The sequence below is a fragment of the Lissotriton helveticus genome, chromosome 1_2 (genome assembly GCF_964261635.1).
Source record: "Lissotriton helveticus chromosome 1_2, aLisHel1.1, whole genome shotgun sequence".
Classification (NCBI taxonomy): domain Eukaryota; kingdom Metazoa; phylum Chordata; class Amphibia; order Caudata; family Salamandridae; genus Lissotriton; species Lissotriton helveticus.
The window spans coordinates 371,442,577-371,464,606 of NC_136058.1; the positions used below are offsets into that span (position 1 = coordinate 371,442,577).

The window sequence follows — 22,030 nt, forward strand, 5'->3', positions numbered from 1 at the left end:
TGCATTCTGTCACTGATTGTACACATTACTTAGGGTTAAGACAATTAGACCTATCACAAATTCGACACTTCTTCCTGGCATTAATGGTCTCAGTTTTGACCACAAATAGTTTCCTTTCGCCTTCCATCCATTTTCCACATATCCACCCCCTGCAGTTTTCCACGTCTTTCCATGATTGAACTCTGCGCTGTCTGGTCCCACAGCAACCGGTTCTCCCCCTCAGACAACTTCAACGCGATGACGTTATTATATTATTTCTTCACTGTGCTGCTCACCATGATTTTTCCACATTTAGTTGTACCTTGATTTCCACATTCCACCCATAAGGATGTGTCTACACTCTGGCACATCAGGCTCCCCTACAGTCCTCTCCACCTAAAATGCTACAATTTACCCCAGAGCTTGTGCACCTCTGACTGCTGCGAATTCCGTGCAAGCGAGGCACATTCCGAAGACTTCCTTCCTGTCCATCAAGGATTTTCCACCGCTTTGGCCAAAATGCAGGTGGAGGGGGTAACATTTACGACGCATGCAACACAATGCATGCCATTACAACGTGTTCATTACAACGACCACGTTGTTACAACGCATGCCATTACAACGCGGTCATTACAACGACCGCGTTGTTACAACGCATGCCATTACAACGCGGTCATTACAACGACCGCGTTGTTACATCGCATGCCATTAGAACGCGAGTCGGAACAACTACTTGATGTAGGGGTCAGAAGGTGTTGGATTTAAAATCCAACACTTCCCTACTGTTGCGCAAACTGGAGTTGGAATAGTAAATATTCCAAAATCCAGCGCCCCACCTACAGCAGGTCGTTGTTCCAACTTACGTTGTAATAGCATGGAATGTAACAATGTGGTCGTTGTAATGACCGCGTTGTAATGGCATGCGTTGAAAAAGCATACGATGCAACATGGCATATTCCATTCAGACTGTTTAGCGGATAGATGCACAGCTATTTAATTGAAAAAGTTGAAATGAGGATCAAAAGTCTCTTGTAGTTTTATAGGTGCTCACCAAGGTGGCGTCGAGGGCCCAACGACGTCAGGCTAGATACTGAAACGTGAGGCCAGAGAATCTCTGGTCTCATCCCTTAGTTGGCACACAAACTGTTGTCCCTCCATGATTGTTTAAAACCATCAATGAGTTTTGAAAAAAAAAAACAAAAAGAGAACTTTAATATGGAATAAATATGAACTATAATGAACATTGAATGGAAGTCACTTTCTTGTTTTCAAGGAGGGACAACAGTTTGTGTGCCAACTAAGGGATGAGACCAGAGATTCTCTGGCCTCATATTCCATTCAGACACATACCCAGAGCGCAATATACAGATCTGGCTGAAGAGGCATACAGAGCCATGCCCAGAATATAATGTGCAGTTGTGGGGGGTCAATGTAAATCCATGTCAACAACCCAACGTGCACGTGTATAGGGTCATGCATGTAAATCCATACCAGCAAACCAACATGCACGTGTAGGGGGTCATGCATGTAAATCCATACAAACAACCCAATGTGCACGTGCAAAGGGTCACGCATGTAATCCATACCAGCAACCCAACGTGCACGTGTAGGGGGTCACGCATGCAAATTCATGTCAACAACCCAACGTGGATGTGTAAGGGGTCACGCATGTAAATCCATGGCAACAACCCAACGTGCATGTGTAAGGGGTTACACGTGTAAATCCATGGCAACAACCCATCGTGCACATGTAAGGGGTCACACGTGTAAATCCATGCAAAAAACGAGCGTGCACGTGTATGGGGGTCATGGGTGTAAATCCATGCCAACAAACCAACATGCACATGTATGGGATCGTGCATGTAAACCCATGCTGACAACCCAATGTGCATGTGTATGGAGTCATGCATGTAAATCCATGCCAACAACCCAACGTGCACGTGTAAGGGGCCACGCATGTAAATCCATGCCAACAACCCAACGTGCATGGGTAAGGGGCCACGCATGTAAATCCATGCCAACAACCCAACGTGCACGTGTGGTGGTCACACATGTACATCCATGCCAACAACCAAACGTGCACCACGTGTACGGGGTCACGCATATACATCCACGCCAACAACCCAACGTACACATGTAAGGGGCCACACATGTAAATCCATGCCAACAACCTAACAGGCAGGTGGGGTAATTCATATAGATTCCCACCTGTGGCACCACGTGCAGGTTGGGGGATTAAGTTGTGCAAACTCATGCACGTATGAGCTTTCAGACTCATACCCATGGTACAAAAGGCGTATGGTGGCGATAATCTATTCAGACATGTAACCGGGGCCTAATAAGAAGGTGTGGGAGACCAGGCATGCAGAAGAATGGCCAAAACACAACATAAAGGTGTGGGGGGTCATGCATGCAGACTCATGCTCATGGCATAAGATGCATGCACTGAGGTAATGGACACATATTCATGGTCATGGCACTCCATGCAAGTGGTCCTTATGCATGCAAACTCACCGTGCTGGCTGTTATAGACATAGAGCACCTTGGTCATCTCTAGGGAGCTCTTCCCGGTGCAGAAGAAGACTCCCACCAGCTCCATGCGGGTAAGACCCAATGTTCGGACTCCGTTCCCTTCCTGAGTGGTGGTGAATCGATGAGGTGGGGATGTGCGGACGATCTGGTTGTCCCTCTCGATCTGTAGACGCATGTCCTTTCCATCCCGCTCACCCGTCACGCACCTCAGGTAGGTGTCATGTGATGGTGGTGCGGGCGTATGAGAAATGAGCACGACGTCTAACACAGCACCTGGTGAGGAAGTTACAGAAAAAGAATAATTGGAGGATACATCTATCCAGCACAGACTCCAAATGTAAGATACGGCCAACCACCAGAGACATCATTCACTCCCTTGTGGAGACAGATCCATCTACCACAGACTCCATATGGATGATACGGCCAAGCACCAGAGACTTCATTCACACCCTTGTGGAGACACACCCATTCACCACAGACTCCATACGGACGATACGGCCAACCACCAGAGACTTTATTCACTCCCTTGTGGAGACACATCCATCTACCACAGACTCCATATGGACGATACGGCCAACCACCATAGACTTCATTCACACCCTTGTGGAGACACACCCATTCACCACAGACTCCATTCGGACGATACGGCCAACCACCAGAGACTTCATTCACTCCCTTGTGGAGAAGACACATCCATCTACCACAGACACCATACGGCCAACCACCGGAGACTTCATTCACTCCCTTGTGGAGACACATCCATCTACCAGAGACTCCATATGGACGATACAGCTAACCACCACAGACTTCATTCGCACCGTTGTGGAGACACACCCATTCACCACAGACTCCATTCGGACGATACCGCCAACCACCATAGACTTCATTCGCACCCTTGTGGAGACACACCCATTCACCACGGACTCCATATTGACGGTGCCGCCAACCACCAGACACTTCATTCACTCCCTTAAGGAAGAAATATCCATCCACCGCAGACTGTGTATGGACCATCGATCAAACACCAGAGATTATATTCATGTCCATATATAAGATACAGCCAAGCATCAGAGACTCCATTCAAGTGAGTTTGGAAAACCCAGCCAACCATCAAATACTCCATCCACTTCCATAAGGAAGATGCATACATCCGCCAGAGACTCCATCTACTTCCATATGGAAGACACCACCAACCACCAGAGACTCCATCCACTTCAATATGGAAGATGCATACATCCACCAGAGACTCCATCCACTTTCATATGGAAGACACCACCAACCACCAGAGACTCCATCCACTTCCATATGGCAGACACCACCAACCACCAGAGACTCCATCCACTTCCATATGGAAGATGCATACATCCACCAGACAATCCATCCACTTCAATATGGAAGACGGCACCAACCACCAGAGACTCCATTACTTCCATATGGAAAACATGGGGAACAACCAGAAACTCCACTCACTTATATATTGAAGACACGGCCAACCACCAGAGACTATGCTCAACTCCATAAGGAAGACACGGTCAACAACCAGAGACTCTATTTCTTCAAGATAAAACAACAATATACCTATATTAATATTAGCCTTGTCAGCATTCCTCAACCTAACTCAACAAAACCTCCAGGGATTTTCAATACTAATGCCAACACACAACTCTACCAAGGCACCTCAATCCATAATCAAACGCACATATATGCAAACCAAACCCCGGTACAGCATATGGTAGATACACACTTGTGCAAACAGCACAGCACATCTAAATGATGTGAGTAGAAAAATGTGAGAAACACACGATGTAGAAAAAAACTAAGGCTGAAGTCAATTAAACAATTAGAAAGGTTTTTAATTATCAAAATATGCTCCCTATTAATTAATATAAAGTATTCAGTCCAAGGGGATAGATGTCGATGTTTCGACCCTTATGTAGTCACCGCATCAGGTCACTGAGAAGCACCAGAAACAACACTGGTTGCCCTATGCTGTCATTAAAAGGGATTACCAGCTGAAACCAGCAGTCTAAGAGCAAACAGAAGTCTCCTCCACTAATGTCTGGTTCAAACAAATTGTCTGAAGTAATCTCTGGATGTGGATCACCCAGTATAGAGTTTCCAGATCAGATAGTGTTGGACTTGGCCCTTCTGGCAGGTTCACCCCTGAACTTTTTGCCTGGTATTATTAAATAATCATAGTGATTTCTGGTCTTTGCGCACTTTGACACTGTGGCGCAGTGTAAAGTGCGTGTGCTCCCTGAGCGCACGCACTGATAGGCCTGCCCTCCCATAGGAATGCATGGGGAATGTGTGTGTCCCTGGTAGTTCCTGATGCGCGGGGTGTGCAGGCTCGAGTCTGGTATGTGCGGACTCGTGTGATTGAATGCTGTGCAATGATGTATGCTGCATGATTGTGTCTAGTGTGGAAGTGCCACTTCTAGACATTGGTGTGCGTGTGCAGTGAATGTGCTGGCTTGTGATTGGCTGGAGCTGGCTGGTGTGCCAGGCTCCATGGGTCTGCCCTGGTGGTGAGTGTTGAGATTAGCATGTGTGATGTGAGGGAGTGGTGCACCTGGGACCTGAAAAGGGCTGGGCTTTCACCACACAATGCTGGCTCCGCCCCCTGTGGTGCGACTGATGACCCTAGCCTGCCTGGTGAATGGAAAGGGTGGCTGGGGAAAACTAAGTAATCCAAAACCAGCTGCGACTGGATTCTCCCCCACCCTGCACCCTGAGACAAAGGGATTTGCTGTATAAAAAGGGGCTGTGTCCCCTTACAAAATGTTCTTGTTTCTGACTGGAATCTGCCAGGGGCGTGCTGCTGCTGGGGTCCAGGGGAAGGCTTGCCTCCCTGGGCCCTGCCCAGCCCCTGGATAACCTGGATTACTGGAGGAAATATGGGGATCCTTCTGCCCTGCTTTGCCCCTGGATACCCTCCTTATCTTTGAGGACTTTGTGTGACCCTCCTGCCCTCTTCTCCTAAGGGGGCTGTGTTCCTTGGACCCTCCTTGATTGCAGGGGTCATCTCTGGGGCCTTTGGGGACTGTCCGTGCCCCCAGCGCATTGTGAGCGCTGTATTCCTCATTTCTGGGCAGAGCGCTGTCGTTTTCCCTTGGAGGGAAACGCTCCTGCCCTTTGTGTGCCCCCGAGCATGCAGGTGCCTACCCTGTATGCTGCCCGACATTTCCGATAGCTCAATTTACGGGTGCCACCCCATTTATTTCCTTATTTAGGCGCAGGTGCCCACCCTACGCCTTTCTCTTTATTCATACTTTGATCCGAGGGTGCCCACCCCTCGCTATTGCCCCGAAAATTACCGCCGCGGCCCTCGGGCCGAAAACAGGAAGTCAGGCACCGTAGTGCCTGACTCTGGGTGGGACTTCTGGTTGTGAAGAGGATGTCCCGCCCTCTGCCGCGCTGTGATTGGCCAGCGCCCGGCCGGGAGAAGAGGTTTGCTGCCTGAGGAGCCACGAAGGCTCCACATGAAGTCCCGGTCCCGAGATGGGGGACCGGGCAAAGACCGGGCGAAGTGGGCGCATTCCGAAGGCGGGGCTCCCATGAGGAGAGAGAGCGCCGCCACGCGCTACCGCCGCCTGACGAAGAGAAAGCCTTCCCCCGCCGAGAGCCGGTGAGTTAAGACGGCTGGGGCGGGGGGGGAAGAGTCCACGAGCTCCGCAGCGCAGAGCTGCCTTCAGGGCGGCCCCGGATGGCAGCGGGCCGCCCCAGCCTGCCAATATTGATTTCAGGGGCCCGTGGGGGTCCTGGGGTCCCGTGAGCCCGTGTCTCCCCCAGAGCGTTCTAGAGATGGGGCAAGTTCGCTCTCCGTATTGGTGCAGAGTTCTAGAAGCCTGTGTGCTTCAGTGGGGGCCCAAGCTGATCCCTGTGTCTGGAGGCAAGTTCTGGCCTTCCCTAGTGGCGTATTATTTCTTTCAGAACCGAGATGGCTCCCGGGGCACCTTGGGGCATATTGTCGATGCCCGTCCCCTCCTGGGTGTGTGTAGTTCTAGTGCCAATGAAGGCGCCATTGTCGTTTTAAGAGCCAGAGAGGACCGGGCTCCTGCCCACGCGGGGCATCATGGTTCCTAGAGCCCCGAGTGGCTCCCCTATGTTATTTTGAGCTTCAGCCCTTACCTAAGTTGTTTCCAGAGCCAGAGGGCTCCAACGTTTTGGCGCAGTCTTTTGTCCTGAGGGGCCAGCGAGAGCCCCCTGTTGCCGTTTTTGAGTCACAGCTGCCCAGCAAGTAGTGGTCAGCTGCGCCGTTTAGGTTTTGCTTCCTAGGGACATGTTCTTTTGGACTTAGGAGTGAGTTGCACTCCTTCATCCATACCCTGGCCTTCCCCAGCTGTGCAGCACTTAGTGCCAGCTGCAGCGTTCAGGCCCTGTTCTTTCCCTGACCTCAGCTGCCCAGCAAGTAGTGGGCAGCTGCTACGTTTAGGTATTGGCACAGTGGCGCAACCTGGACTTTGATGTAAGTTCTGTGCTAATGTGATTTCTGCGAATTGCTCTTTGCTGCTCCTCTGAATGTTTTCCTATTGCGTCATGTGCTTTTCCTTACACTGCTGAATGTATGTTTTATGCATCATGTGGTTCCTTCCGTACTCCGCTGAATGTATGTTTATGCATCATGTGTTTTGTTCCCATGCCTATACCCCTAAATGTACGGTGATACTTAGGTGGTTGTTTTTCTCCTAGTACAGGTGTTCCCTGTGAGGTCCTGGTTCCCTGCGTAATATTCTCCTAAGGTGGTTAGGGTTGCGTAGGTGGTATTTACATGGTACCAGTAGTTACTGGTTGTGTGCTAAAGTGAATATTATTCTATGATCTACAACGTGCTATTTCTAACAGTATTTCTAGTTCTAAAAGTGCTGATTCCTGACAGTGGTCCAGGTGGCCCTGTCTTGTACATATCCCCTGTAAATTCTGCCCGTGCCTGTTGGCGCATTGTAAAGTGTGCGTTTTTATCTAATGTGTTTTGGTGTAATACAAAGGCTATTTTTATACATAACCTTGTGTGGAGTTTCCTTTGTGGTGGGCCTTGGGTGTTGTTGCTGGGGGTGCGTGCGCAAACACTTCACTCACATTGCCTCCGAGTATAGCCTTACTGCTCGTGCTACTTTACAAGGGGGTGAGCAGGGGATATCTTGGCGTGTAACTCCCTTGCCCTGACGTGGGAATGGTGGTCTCTGACTGACTTTGGCGCAAGCCCTGGCCAGCCAGGGATCCCATTTCTAACAGATAGTCTCCCCGTCAAACAGTACGCTTGATTTGTTGTCTTTTGGGCTACACATCAAATGAATCACTTCTACTGCATTTCCAGCAATTGTTTTCCACAAATTACTTCCTGCCCATGGTTCTGGGGCTGTGGACTCCAATGAGATAGGAACGGAATTGGCTGAAAAGCTAACCCTGACAACCACTGTTGGGTTTTGTTTCTACCCAACCCAGGTTCCCTTTGGAGGACAGGGTGTCCTCTTCTGTGGGGTATCATGTGAGAGTGAAAGCAGTCTAAAGTTCATCAGCATATTTTCAGCCCCCCTACTTATGATGGAAAGTCACAGGAACAGAGGCATCAACCACGGAGGCATCACACAACCTGCAGACACCTGAGCCCTTAAGACACCACTGCGAGCAGCTCACGTGAGAACCTGCAGCTGCCCCGACGAATACCAACTCACAGAGAATTGTTAGCAGACATATTTAAAAGGCTGACACACTGGCATCTGGATAGCGGTCACGCCCTTCTTCATGGCCTCCAAGACTCCACACTGGCACACCTCAAAGCCATCCTACATGCCACAGCAAGTCTCCTCCAGGGCCAGAAGATATATGCCACCATCATCCACGCGCCGGCACCATTTACATCACCAGCTGCATCCTTTACAGAGTCATCATGCACGCTACCCACGTGTACCCCCCAGACAGGCCCATCCTCTCCGGGGGTTCTCAGCACACCCGCAACCAGGACACCCTCAGACTAGAGAAGAAGGAGTGCAAAAAACCCAAGCAAGAGGCAGGCCTCATCCATCTGTGCCCCCAGGATCTGAAACCACACTCCCTTATCCATGCAGACCACCACAACACAGCTCTAATTTAGGAAAGAGCTGTAGACCCATCTCTGTAAAGAACGCTACATTACAACGCAGTAACGTCCACAACAGAGCTGCCTCTACTATTGTTCATTGATGGATGATTAGCTGTGTTTCGTGATAGCGCTCCTTTGCTTTGTCGACTACATTAGCGCTACATAAAAGGCCCAACTTTGATGACGCCTTCATCAATGCCAGGAAACACAAACACACTTCACTCTCTCCTTCAAAAGTGGCAACTGGCCTACACAATTTGAGAAAAGTGCAGACCCAAGAGTGGTGCAATGAACCCGTGCCGAGAGAGCCCGGCTTGCCTCCAACCTCTCCGATCCATCCTTCTCAGCTTCCTAGGATGCCAGCCGCCCCCGTGTCCACTGTTCTACGGTTCCCCGGATCCTCAAGGCACAGTGCAGGATTCAGTCCTGTTTTTCATTCTTCACATTTCCCCCTGGTAACATCCTCTCCTCCTGTGGCCTCTCACTTCTCCTGCCATCATGCACACTGCATTGTCTTATGCTCTCCACCATCCTCTACTTCACCTGTGTATTCATCACTTTACTTAAACTCCTTTCTGGACATCGTGGGCCCGATTCACAGAACTAACTTACAACAAAATCCTAAACTTGCTACTTTTGGTATTCACAGAAGGCATTTAGTAGTCTTAAGTTAGGATTTTTTCTTAAATTAGTATTTTGTCTTAATTTAGGATTTTGTCTTAAATTAAACTTAAGTTTAACTTAAGTTTGTCTTAGGTTAATTTAAGACAAAATCCTAATTTAAGACAAAATCCTAATTTAGGACAAAATCCAAATTTAGGACAAAATCCTAACTTAAGGCTAGTAAATGCCTTCTGTGGATACCAAAAGTAGTAAGTTTAGGATTTTGTCGTAAGTTAGGGCCCGATTCACAGAAGTAACTTAAGACAAAATCCTAAAGTTACTACTTTTGGTATTCACAGAAGTTAGGATTTTGTCTTAAGTTTGTCTTAAGACAGACTTAAGACAGACTTAAGTTAGGATTTTGTCTTAAGTTTTTCTTAAATCTGTCTTAAGTCTGTCTTAAGTTTCTCTTTAGACAAACTTAAGACAAAATCCGAACTTCTGTGAATACCAAAAGTAGTAAGTTTAGGATTTTGTCTTAAGTTAGTTCTGTGAAACGGCCCCAATGACACTGACTGCTCTTTCACACATCACAGAGCTCTCTGCAGCCCTACTATGGGATTGGCATCCCTCAACATTATAATGGCTCATGCAGCTCGGTAAAAAGCCTATGTGACCTCCGGCCCTTCAGCCCATGCCACCTGGCCAAAGCATTGGTTGACTGCTAGCCTTTGTGGATCCCCTGACCATTCCTTCCCCCCACTGGACAAGGGCATTAACTTCATTTATGACAACTGTTAGAAATGGGATCCCTGGCTGGCCAGGGCTTGCGCCAAAGTCAGTCAGAGACCACCACTCCTAAGTCAGGGCAAGGGAGTTACAAGCCAAGATAACCCCTGCTCACCCTCTAGGTAACGTGGCGCGAGCAGCAAGGCTAAACTTGGAGGCGATGTGAGTTAAGTATTTGCGCACGCACCCCAGCAACAACACCCAAGGTCCACCACAAAGGAAACTCCACACAAGGTTATATAAAAATAGCCTTTGTATTACACCAAAACACATTAGATAAAAACACACACTTTACAATGTGCCAACAGGCACGGGCAGAATTTACAGGGGATATGTACAAGACAGGGCCACCAGGACCACTGTCAGGAATCAGCACTTGTAGAACTTAGCACTTGGTAGAATTAGCACTTAGAACATAGAATATAAATCCCTTTAGCACAGAATATAAAAATAGAGCACACAACCAGTATCTACTGGTAACAGTTAAGTACCACCTGCGCAACCCTAATCACCTTAGGAACAGGTCACGCAGGGAACCAGGACCTCACTAGCACCACCTGTACTAGGAGAAAAACAACCACCTAAGTATCACAATACCTGTAGGGGTATAAGCACATAACACATGATGCATAACATACATTCAGAGGTGTAAGGAACAAGGCTCATGATGCATAAACAACACATTCAGGGGTGCAGGGGAGGAAAACACATGATGCCTAAAAACATTCAGAGGTGTATCAAAGAACACAATTGCGCACAATTCACATTAGTCACCACCTGTGACTGTCCCTAGGCCAACTGGCCTCTCTAGGGCTAGGACGCCCTGTGTCCCAAAGTCAGGGGCCTAAACGTAGCAGTTGCCCACAAAGTGCTGGGCAACTGGTGCAAACAATGGGGGGGGGGCAATGCTGGAGCCTTGCAGGCTCTGGCCACAAGAAATGCCCCCTGGAGCCTCTCTGGGCTCTCAAAGCAAAGATGCAGCCTCACTGGGCGGTGGGGTCCCTCACGGGGGACCCGGGAACACTTGGGGCGCCTTGGACCTCTCTGGGCTTGGAACACAAATGTGGCACTGCGGAGCCTCTCAGGGCTCTCGGACAATGTGGGTGGTGAGCCTCTCAGGGCTCTCGAACAAGAACTGGCACTCGAGCCTCTCAGGGCTCTCAATACAACTGCGGCACTTCGGAGCCTCTCGGGCTCTGGAAACCAATAGGGCGCCTCGAGCCTCTCAGGCTCATCAAACAACTGGGGCGGCGTTGGAGTCCCTCACGGGGGACTCGAAAATTACTCGGTGGCCCCAAGAGCCTCGGGGGCTCTACTGACACGGATATGCCCCAGGAGATCGTGGGAGCGGCCCGCTGCCAACCGGGGCCGCTCTGAGCACACTGATTGCCACCTCTGAGCCCCCGGCACTTCTCTGAGCAGAGGAGAGACCCCGAGCCCGCCCGCACTCACTGGCTGACGGAGGCGGAGGCTCCTCGTGGCGTCAGCTCCTCTCTGCTGGGCTCTCCTGGGTGGCGGCTGTAGACGGAGAGCTCCCGCTCCTCGGGACTCTCCTGGGCCGCGGCTGGACTGTTCTCTTTTTCCCGGGGCTCTCCCTTCGCTCTGGAGCCTCGGGACGGACAATGCAGGCTGCTTCCTGCTTCTTCCTCCTCCCCCGATGACGCGGCGGGAGGCTTGGCCGGCTGGGCCAATCCCAGCGTGGCCTGGCTGTGACGCTGGCGGCCCCTTCCTCTCGGCCCGGTGCTGCGGCGGTGATCTCGGGGCTACCACGAGGGGTAGGCTCCCTCCGTAATTAAATCCTAACAACGGGGCAAATAAAGGTGGCAAATGAGAGGGGTGGCATCCGCGCTGCTCTGTCACCACACGGGGTGAAAAGATGCCGAGTGGGCACCAGCCAACGCACACAAAGCGCTCCCAAGCGCTAGAAGGGAAATAAAGCGCCTTCCAGCGCTAAAGGCAATCCACAGCGCTCCCAGGCGCTTAGAGGCAAAGTACAGCGCTTTCAGCGCTATAGGCACAAGCAAAGCTCCAGCAGGGTCTGGAGGGAGGCATGGGGGCAAGGCTGGACCCAGAGCCAGCTCACTGAGTCTCCAGGCAGGGAGACAGTCCAAGTGGCGGTCCTCCTGGCCCCAGCAACAGCAGCAGCCCCCTCTGGCAGGATCCTGGAAGAGAACATTTTGTTAGGGGACACAGCCCCTTCTTATACTGTGAAACCCTTTGTTTGGAGGTGCATGGTGGGGGGAAACCAGTCGCAGCTGGTTTTGGAGCACCCTTGATGGCTCAACCACCCCTTTCATTCACTAGGGAGGCTAGGGTCATTAGACGCACCACAGGGGGCGGAGCCAGCATTGTGTGGGGAAAGCCCAGCCCCATCAGGAACCAGGTGCACTCCTCCCCAGCCATCAGCATGCTAATCTCCACTCTCACCACCGGGCAGACCCATCATGACTCATGGAGCCTGGCATCCCAGCCAGCTCCAGCCAATCGAACGCCAGCACCTTCACAGCACACACATAGCCATGTCTAGAAGTGGTACTTCCACACACGACACAATCATGCCACATACATCATTTCGCAGCATTCAATCACACGAGTCCGCACATACCAGACTCGAGCCTGCACACCCCACGCACCAGGAACTACCAGGGACACACACATTCCCCATGCATTCCTATGGGAGGGCAGGCCTATCTCACCACATGCACTCAGAGTGCGCACGCACTTTCCACTGGGACACAGTGAAAGTGCGCAGAAACCAAAAAATCACTACCACCAATTCACAAGTACAAAGCAAAAAGTTTAGGGGTGAACCTGCCAGAAAGGCCAAGTCCAACAACAACATTTCACATGCTCCCTCAGCACACACCCACTGTCTCCATGGCTACCAGGATTCCTGGCTCTGTCACAAGTGACCTATCCTGGTCTTTAGAACCACTCATGCTGCAGCACCTCACTTCCAACCTTAATTGCTATGAACCCAACAAAACCTGAATCTGCCATCCACAATCTTCTGGTCTCACCCAAATTACCCTCTGCTCCAGCAAAATGTTAGCTCTCAAATCATAACACATTGTTAATTCTACAGAAGCGACAGGATAATTATCATAGTCGTGAAACACACGTTGACTTTTCTTTTTTCTACAATTTCTGTACTTGATGAGTTTGAAGACTTCGGGGCATATTATCAACGGCCAGCTATAATTATCGCTGGCCGTGCTTAGCGATAATTTTGTTATCCCAGGCTATCCCTGGAACTTATCGCCCTGGCAACACGTTATTAACAACGCGTTTCAACAGGGCGATACAAATTCCAGAGATAGCAAGGTTATCGCCATTTTGCAGGGAACATCGCTGGTTTTCCAGTGATGTTCTCTGCAAAACGGCGATAACCTTGCTGATACGACCCATAGGGTCGTATCAGCATAATCCACCCCAATGTTAGGGATAGATAAGTCCGCATTTTAGCAAAACTAATGTGTGCTAAAATTCTGGGGCAGCCTTGTAAATATTGCGATGTGAACATCAGCGACGTTTGCAAGGTTGTCCATCTGGGGTACGCCCAGTGACGCCCACTTTGCATCTCATTAGAGAGGCAAAGGGAGGCGTTTGAAAAAAGGGTGCTAACATGCAATTATGCATGTTAGCACCCTCTTGTAAATAGGGTGATAGTTTTATCTCCGCTTTTTTGTTTTTTTAAGCCAAAAAAGCGGAGTTAAAGCCCTTGTAAATATGCCCCCTGGATCTTACTAGAACATGACATCATTCAAGGAACTGAATGAAGAGTTTTTACGTTAATATAATAACTCCCTTCTAGACCTCATTTTTCTCTTTAAAACATGTCAAGCCTGTGTATGTGCAGTACATGTACAGTGGTAGGACTCGGTGCGCTGTGTGAGTCTGAGTACTGGGGCCAGCGGTATCCTTTTTTGATGCCCTGGCTTGGTAGGGTACAAGACGGAGGGTGATGATGGCTTCCCCAGACACTACAAGTGTATTGACTACATTTCTGCAGCTGCAGGGCAGACAACCAGACCCTGAAATGAGCAGGATGGAGACAGGGCTGATTTCAGAGATTCCATGAGCACCCTGGTAGAAAGGCACTGCTGGTGAGTTCTTCCTGAGCACTACCGGTTGGTGCACAGTGGGGTCACAGGTGGGACTGCAGTTTCTGTTGTTTAAGGCGAAGACGCTTTTAGGCAGGGCCTGCCTTTTGTCTGTCCCTGATTACTGTGTCGGTGCAGAGAACCCACTCTTCATTTTGTCCACGTTTTGGGTACTCCTGCTTGTAACCAAGCCATCACTTTGCACAAAGGCTGTGTCTTGGAATGAAGTGGCGATTTATAGAGTGCAAAGCATTCCCCCCAGGGTGTCAAGGCGCTTACTCATTGAGACCAAATTTTGACTGAAGAACCAGGGGGCATATTATCAAGGGGTTTATCTCTGCTTTTTTGGCTTTAAAAGCCAAGAAAGCGGAGATAAAATTATCTCCCTATTACCTAGCTGTCGCTAACACCAGTTAGCGACAGCTAGTAGGAGATAGCGACCATCTTGGGCCCCACTTTGCATGTCAGTGATATTTATCACTAATGACATGCAAAGTGGGCGTGCCCAGATGTTAGTGACTGGAAACAGTCGCTAACATCGCTATCTCCTATTACCAACTTTTGGAGATATTCGCGCTAAGCGCGAATATCTCCAAAAGCTAACACCTGCCCCAGAGCAGCTCTTAGCCATGTTATCCAATGGGAGGTGGATAACATGGCTAAGAGCATTAGCTCGGTAATGCATGAATATCGCTGACTTTTCAGCGATATTCATGCATTGCGGCCGTTTTTTATCGCATTTGCGATAAACCTTGGTAATACCAAGGTTTATCTGCGATATTTTCTGGCTATGCTTAGCGTTAAAAAATTCGTTGCTAAGCATCGTTAGCGATAAATATCGCTTAACGTTGGTAATATGCCTCCAGGTCTTTAACACTTTTCTGAAGGCTAACAGATGTGTCTCCTGTTTCAGTTTTATAGGTAGAGAATTCCACAATTTAGTCACGCCCAGTACGAAGCTTCTTTCCCCCCAGGAACATTTTTTCACCCTGGGAACAATAAGATCATGTACAGAGGATGATCGAAGATTGGGTACTGGGATATAGGGTATCAAGTTCCGTTTTAAAAAGCCTGGTCCTATACCCTGTGTGGTCTTAAAGACAATACATAAAGCCTTAAACTAAATATGTTTGTTTATTGGCAGCCAATGTAAGTCCTTGAGTGTCTTTGACACAGATCTGTGTCTTGGGATATGCAGCAAGAGTCTTGCCGCTGCATTCTGTACAACCTGCAGTTTCGTTAGGCACTTGTTCCGGAGGTTGATAAAAAGCCCATTGCAGTAGTCGGCCCTAGGAAGGACAAGCGCTGAGACCACTAATTTACAAAGCTCAACCGGGATGAAAGGGAGGATCTTTTGTAGGAGTTTCAACGTATAGAAAGAGAGGGAGGTAACCTGGTTGACATGATTTTCGAATGAAAGTTTGGAGTAAAAAATGACTCCCAGGTTCTTAACCTTGGTCACTGGTGTCGGTAAAGGCCCAAATTCCAGTGGGCAAATGTTTTGAGCGACTGGAAAAGACATTTGAAAGAAGACCTACCTAAACCAGTTATGAAGCCTTACACAGTTTTTATATATCCACTGGCACACAAAAATGTGTATAAAAGTTGGACCCAAACCACCCCACTTGGCTTCAGTCTTAAGCCCTTCTTGACCAAGGAAGAGAGTGCTCCAAAGAGTACTCGAAGAGCTGCTGTGCAGCCAGGGCCGGTGTCTGCCTGATCCACGAGCATGGGGCAGCATCACCCGAAGTCAACACTTTCTGCTGGATAAGCTGAGTGTCTGCAAACAGAGCCGGGAAGCCTGACTGCCTACTGAGAGAGGGAAGGAGTGTGCCTGACCATGCAGCAGAGAAACTATCCAGAAGATGCCCAATATGTCCCCGGCATGGGGAACCCTCAAAAATGCTGATGACCCCAGAGAGGGATCCAGGAGAGAACTGTACTGTATAAGGGTTCCCCCATCTCTCTGCGCAGTTCATGAATGGGCTGTACTAAGACTGTACTAGAACATGTCCGACTTTGTAAACAATAGTCTGCCATGGGCTTGAGAGACCAATGCTGCAGCTGCTGATGACAAGAACGAAGCCAAGCAGCTGCCGAGCAGAGAATCCTGATTGGCTCAGAGCAGCCACTGTCCCAAAGGCACCACTGCAAGAAACCAGATATCACTGATGAACACAAGACTGCTGCCTACGGGAGGGATGCAGTGAGGACAGGTTGGCAACCTACAATTGCGATTCTCTTATTACCATGACTAGAGAATCTGGATTTCATTAAAGACACGGAGGCCTCAACCCACCCCACACCCCTGACTACGGAGAACGAAGCAGGTGAACTGCAGGGCTTAAGGTGCACCAGGACGACACATGATGAAGGTACACAGACAACCTGGCACACCCCCTTGAGACTCCCTGAAAAGGAATAATAGAGATTGAACTCATTCGCAACTCAAACCTGTGAGAACTTTAGAGCCATCTGCGTCTGCGTCAAGTCCCACCTGAACCTGGGGAATGGTAATAGTGAGATTTCAACCATAACAAGAGGGAGAAAGGGGGTGTAGACCCTCAATGCTGGAATGCAGGTTAATACAACCCTGCATGTTGTACTCATCGGATTGCGTAGTGTTTGATACCGTTGTGATATTACATTGTTTTTCCAGGGAAAGAGAAGCCCTGGTTGGATGTTAAGTCATGGTGGGGGGGCGTGGCCAAGCAGCATGGCCGACAGGACGTGAGCTTCACCAGCTCCGTCCGAGGACCATTTATATCCTGACAATAAGATCCTTGCTGGACCTTCCAAAGGGGAGCTGACGGTCCGGATCCTTATCTCGTCCCGTCTGGGACCGCCACGTCGCCAGGAGAGCCTCCGGTGCCCCGTTGAAGCCGCCGCGCTCGGAGGGCTCCGCCTGTCTCTACGGGAGACCGCGGACTGGGCCTGCGCGAGAAAGTAGCGGTGCGTGCGGCCCGCTTGCTGCAGAAGTTTCCCGGCTGGGGAGGTGCTCGCGTGCACAGCGGACCCCCCGACGATCGGAGACCTGCTGTGGACGTCCTGTGAGGCCTGTGGAGGGCTGAGCTGGGGTCCGGTGACTCCCGCTGACCTGTGCAGGGGGTTGAGGTGCTGACCCCTCCCCCCACCGACCCTATCCTACACCGGAGCTCCCGGCTGCGGAGAACAGCTCAGGGTGAGTGTTTCCCCTGGTGCCTGGGGCTTTTGGCGACTCCTGGGGGACTGAGGCGGTGTAATCGCTGAGAGCTGGACGCTGGCCCGCCGGACATATTGACATTGAAGCCCGCCTCTGCAGGGGGAGCCGGTGCGGCCTGCGCAGACTGCCCCCTGTGGTTTCCCTGTGGCAGTGGGGATTGCGGCCTCCGTCCCTACTGCGGAGTGCTACGGAGACCATTCCACGTGGACCTTGCACTGTATCTAGGGGCGTCCTGCGGTGTCGACTCTTGGGGGACACGGGCGACTTGGGGCCCCCCATAAACTACGTGATATTTTCCCCGGCTGCCGGAGCGGGCCCCCCCCCCCTGTGTGGCAGCGGAACTCGGACTGTGCTGCCCCCGGAGGCTGGGAGAATCACACTGTTGCTCCTGGAACTGGAGGGGGCTCGCCCGGGGTGCGCTGGTTGGAAGTAAGCTGCTTTTGATCTGGTTATTGGAAGTCCTCCCGCCCAGCTCGGTGAGTGCACCTTGCCCACTGGTTGCCCCACTCTCCCTTTGCTCGTGGTGGGGGTCGTCGCATGGGCCGGATTTGCCTGGGGCGCCCTGCTGGATTGTCCTCTCCACCGGTCCTCCCGCCTTCGCTCTGCGGTTGGGATCTGGGCCTACCCGGTGGGACCGGGCGAGTCCTAACTGTAGCGCCTCAAGAGGGCTCCCGGTGTGCCCCCCAGGATGACGACCCGCAAGGATAGGACTGCGAAATCCTCCCAACCCAACACCAACGTGCAGTATACCACCCCAAGACTGCCGTCACAGAGGATCACGCGACAGACGGGTCCGGGCGATGGCGGCGATGAACCGCATGAACCGTCCCGTGCGGAGAACCTGAAGGCAATCCAGGGATCCCATTCGGCCTTGGAGAGGCAGATCGAGACTGTGTCGATCGATGTAAACCTCCTCCGGACGGACCTCCGTAAGGTGGCGGACAAGGTCTCAGACGCGGAGGGCAACATCGCGCAATTGCAAACTGAAGTGGCCACCCTGCAGAAATCGGTCGCGCACCTGACGTCCACTACCTGTGCACTGGAGAGAAGAGCGGAAGATGCGGAAGGCAGGGCCCGTCGGAGCAACATCAGGGTCCTAGGCGTGCCGGAGCGCCTTGAGGCGGGAAACGCTGAACGCTTCTTGGAGACATGGATCCGTACCCAGCTATGCCCGACCAGACTGTCCAGTGTCTTTGTCATTGAGAGAGCACACAGGGCCCTGGTTCCCCCTCCATGCCCAGGCGAGTCACCTAGAGCCATCATTGCGAAGATTTTAAATTATAAGGATCGTGATTGTATTCTACGGGCCGCGAGAGAAATGGAGTCCATCACCATTGAAAATAGTCGTGTTTCCATCTACCCTGACTATACTCAACAAGTGCAGGAGCAACGGAAGTCCTACCTGGGAGTCAAGCAGAAACTTCGGGACATGAAGCTACAATACATGCTCCTTTACCCGGCCAAACTCAAGGTGCTCTCCCAAGGGCGCGCTCATTTCTTCGAGTCCCCGGCAGAGGTGTGGGAGTGGCTCGAGATACGGGGAGACGACTTACCACCTGGTGAGCGAGGTGGCCCCCGCGAGACCTGGGGGACCCGCCCCCCGAGGCGCCGCCGAGGGAGACGCAGGTCTGGGTCCCGGGGTTCTCCTGAGCCCCGGATTACCGTAGGAGAGAATGGGGCGCTTCGCGTGGGGCCGTCGACGGCGGGGGCCGCTCCGGAGTCGCCTGAGGCCCCTGCACCTGGTGAGATCCTGGTCCCAGACACCTTGCAGGAAACTTTGCTGGATGTACACTCTGCTCCCCTGGTGATACCGGAAACTGCCCTCTCCGACACACAGCCTGAGTGAACTCTGCTATGAGGTACTATTTTTGTACAAATGTTGTTGCCCTGGGAGGTTGGGTGAGTCGCCCCCCCTGGTTTTTGCCTGCCCAGTGCTGTCTCTACCTGGCGCTGGGAACCCTGGTTGATAGGCTGAACGGAGGATGGAACCCATGTTGGCCGAGGCGATGTGGTGCGAGGTCCAAGAGTTTATGGCGTACCGTCGCCCAGCCGTGGAACTGACTTTCCTGAACATTTCCAGAGACTGTCCTGGAACATTGGGTCCTCGGCGAGTTGGGGGGGAGGGTGGGTGGTTTTGGTTGGTTGTGTGTGAGTGTGGGGTGCGTGTGGTGTATGGGGTGGGTGTGCACGTCCTGGCACTGGCAGGGGAAGGGCAGAGTGGCGTTCTTGGTTGTTGCTGTCTTCTTGCTCGCGGGTGGGGGGGGGGACTGGTTCTGATGGGGTGTTGAGTTCTCTTGTTTTTGGATGGCGCTGGCGTGGGATGACCGGGAGGGTGTGTTTTCCTGTTGAGTCATTCCTGCTCGTGGGTGGGGGAGGGAGGGACTGTTTCAGGGGTTGAGTGGTTGCGGGTAATGTGGGGTTGGGGGGAGTTGTGGGGGGTATCTGTTTTTGGCATAGTGTGTACTACTGTTCGCGCCCCTAGGTGGCTGTTTGCAGAGGTTCAACTTGGGTGCCCGGATGGGCAAGACCAACGCTTATGGGATTCAAATTTTTAACTTGGAACGTGCGTGGCCTGGGTACTTGCCCCAAGCGACATAGGGTGCTATCCTTCCTTCGTCGGCATGGAGTATCAGTGGCGTGCCTACAGGAAACGCATTTGAATGAAGAGGGTGCTCTTAAATTAGCAAGGAAGTGGAGGGGTCAGGTGTTCCATTCCTCCTTCTCTACCTATGCTAGGGGGGTCCTGATCTGGGTGGCTCCGGGGGTTCCCCTGGCGGTCCAGTATGTTGAGGCTGATGTTGAGGGCAGATATGTTCTTATACGTGTGAAACTGGATGGGAGGGACTTCCTGCTGGTGAACTCTTATGCACCTAACATAGATGACCTGAGTTTCTTTACTGGGCTGCAGGAGCTTATAGCGACGGACCTGGATTCCCCCCTCCTCTGGTTTGGAGATTTTAATTGTGTACTGGATCCACTGCTGGACAGGCATCCACCCCGGGCGGGTACGAAACCTCGGATGACGACACGACTCCGGGAGGTGATGGATAATCTGGGTGCTGTAGATGTCTGGCGCCTCGGTAATCCGGGACTGAAGCTTTACACTTGCTATACCCCCACCCATAACACACATAGCAGGCTCGACAGGGTCCTTGCGGCCAACATTGGTCCATCCCTAGTCTTATCGGTCACACATCAGGCCCGGTTCTTATCCGACCATTCGCCCGTGGCGTGCACGGTACAGTGGGTGGACCGATCCTCCCGACCAAGAACCTGGCGGATGCCAGGGGATCTTCTGCAGGATCCGGTGGGACGGGACCACGTGGAGACGTCCCTGCGTACTTATCTGGACCTGAACTGGGAAGTGGGTGATATCCCTTATGCGACCAAATGGGATGCCCTTAAGGCAGTCGTGCGGGGCGCCTGTATGGGTCTGACGTATGGAGTCCTTAAACAGCTGCTCCGTGACCTCGCGAGTGCGGAGGAGCGCCTCAGTCACTACCAGTCCTTACCGGACCTGGATTGGTTGACCATGGACTCTGAGCGGACAGCCCGAGAAGGCGTCCATGATATCCTAGACCGGCTAGATAGATTCACTCTTGGTCGATATCGCCAACGTCTTCACCGTGAGGGGGACAAGTCGGGCCGATTGCTGGCTTGGATTCTCCATAGGGAATCGGCCCCTGCGCGGATTGTTGCGTTGCGAAATCCCGCTGGAGTCCTAGTACACTCGGAACGGGAACTTCTTGCGGTGCTCCGCACACATTTGCAGACGGTCTATACTGCTGACACCCTGGTGACAGAGGCGTCCTATCAGTCATACCTCCGGGATTTGCCCCTTCAGACCCTCTCTAAAGAGGATGCTGAGGACATGGATACTCCAGTGACGCTTCATGAGGTCAAGATGGCGGTGGCCGCCCTACCGAGGGCTAAGTCGCCGGGAGGAGACGGTTTTCCCCCAGAGTTATACCAGGCGTTCGCTGATACCCTCGCGCCCCGTCTCTTGCAGGTTTACCATGAAGCGATGGAGCGAGCCGCGCTCCCGCCCACTATGCAGCAGGGTGAGGTCTGCATGCTCCTGAAACCGGGTGGAGATGACTGTGATCCTGCGGCCTACCGACCGATCACTTTAATTAATACTGACGCCAAGATTCTTACTAAGATCTTGGCCACCCGGCTGGCTCCACATATGACGCACTTGGTTCATCACGATCAGTGCGGGTTCATTCCGGGCCGCAACACCGCCATGAATCTCCGGCGCCTGAACCACGTTCTACATGAGGTGCGCGATAGGGCGGATCCTCAGGTCCTGGTGTCGATAGACCTGGCTAAAGCCTTCGATACTGTCAGCTGGGGGTACCTCTTGGAGGTGCTTCGGTTGGCGGGGATGGGGCCCCTCTTTTGCACCTGGATTCGTATCCTTTACAGTGCGCCTACGGCCAGGGTCAGGCTCGGAGCGGCCCGCTTGGAGGAGTGGCGGTTGGGCAGGGGCACCCGCCAGGGGTGCCCCCTGTCACCGCTCCTGTTCGCTCTGGCGATTGAGCCCCTTGCGGTGACACTACGCGCGGAAATGGCGCCCTGGGGAATACGAGTGGGGGATGTGGTGCACCTAGTTTCGCTTTATGCGGACGATGCGTTGTTTTACCTGACCTCCCCGAGGGAGTCGGTACCGATCCTGTTAAGCCACTTGGAACGCTTTGGTGCAGCTTCTGGGCTGCGTCTTAATCCTGTGAAATCCCT

At 51.9% G+C, this 22,030-nt stretch overlaps 1 protein-coding gene across 1 annotated transcript in view; it reads right to left on the reverse strand.

The window, feature by feature from the left end:
* Positions 1–22,030, reverse strand: part of TIE1 (tyrosine kinase with immunoglobulin like and EGF like domains 1) — a 314,542-nt gene that overhangs the window by 259,292 nt on the left and 33,220 nt on the right. Inside the window, exon 2 of the mRNA XM_078672346.1 lies at positions 2,494–2,784. Coding sequence (XP_078528472.1) covers positions 2,494–2,784 — 291 coding nt within the window. The remainder of the gene's footprint in view (positions 1–2,493; positions 2,785–22,030) is intronic.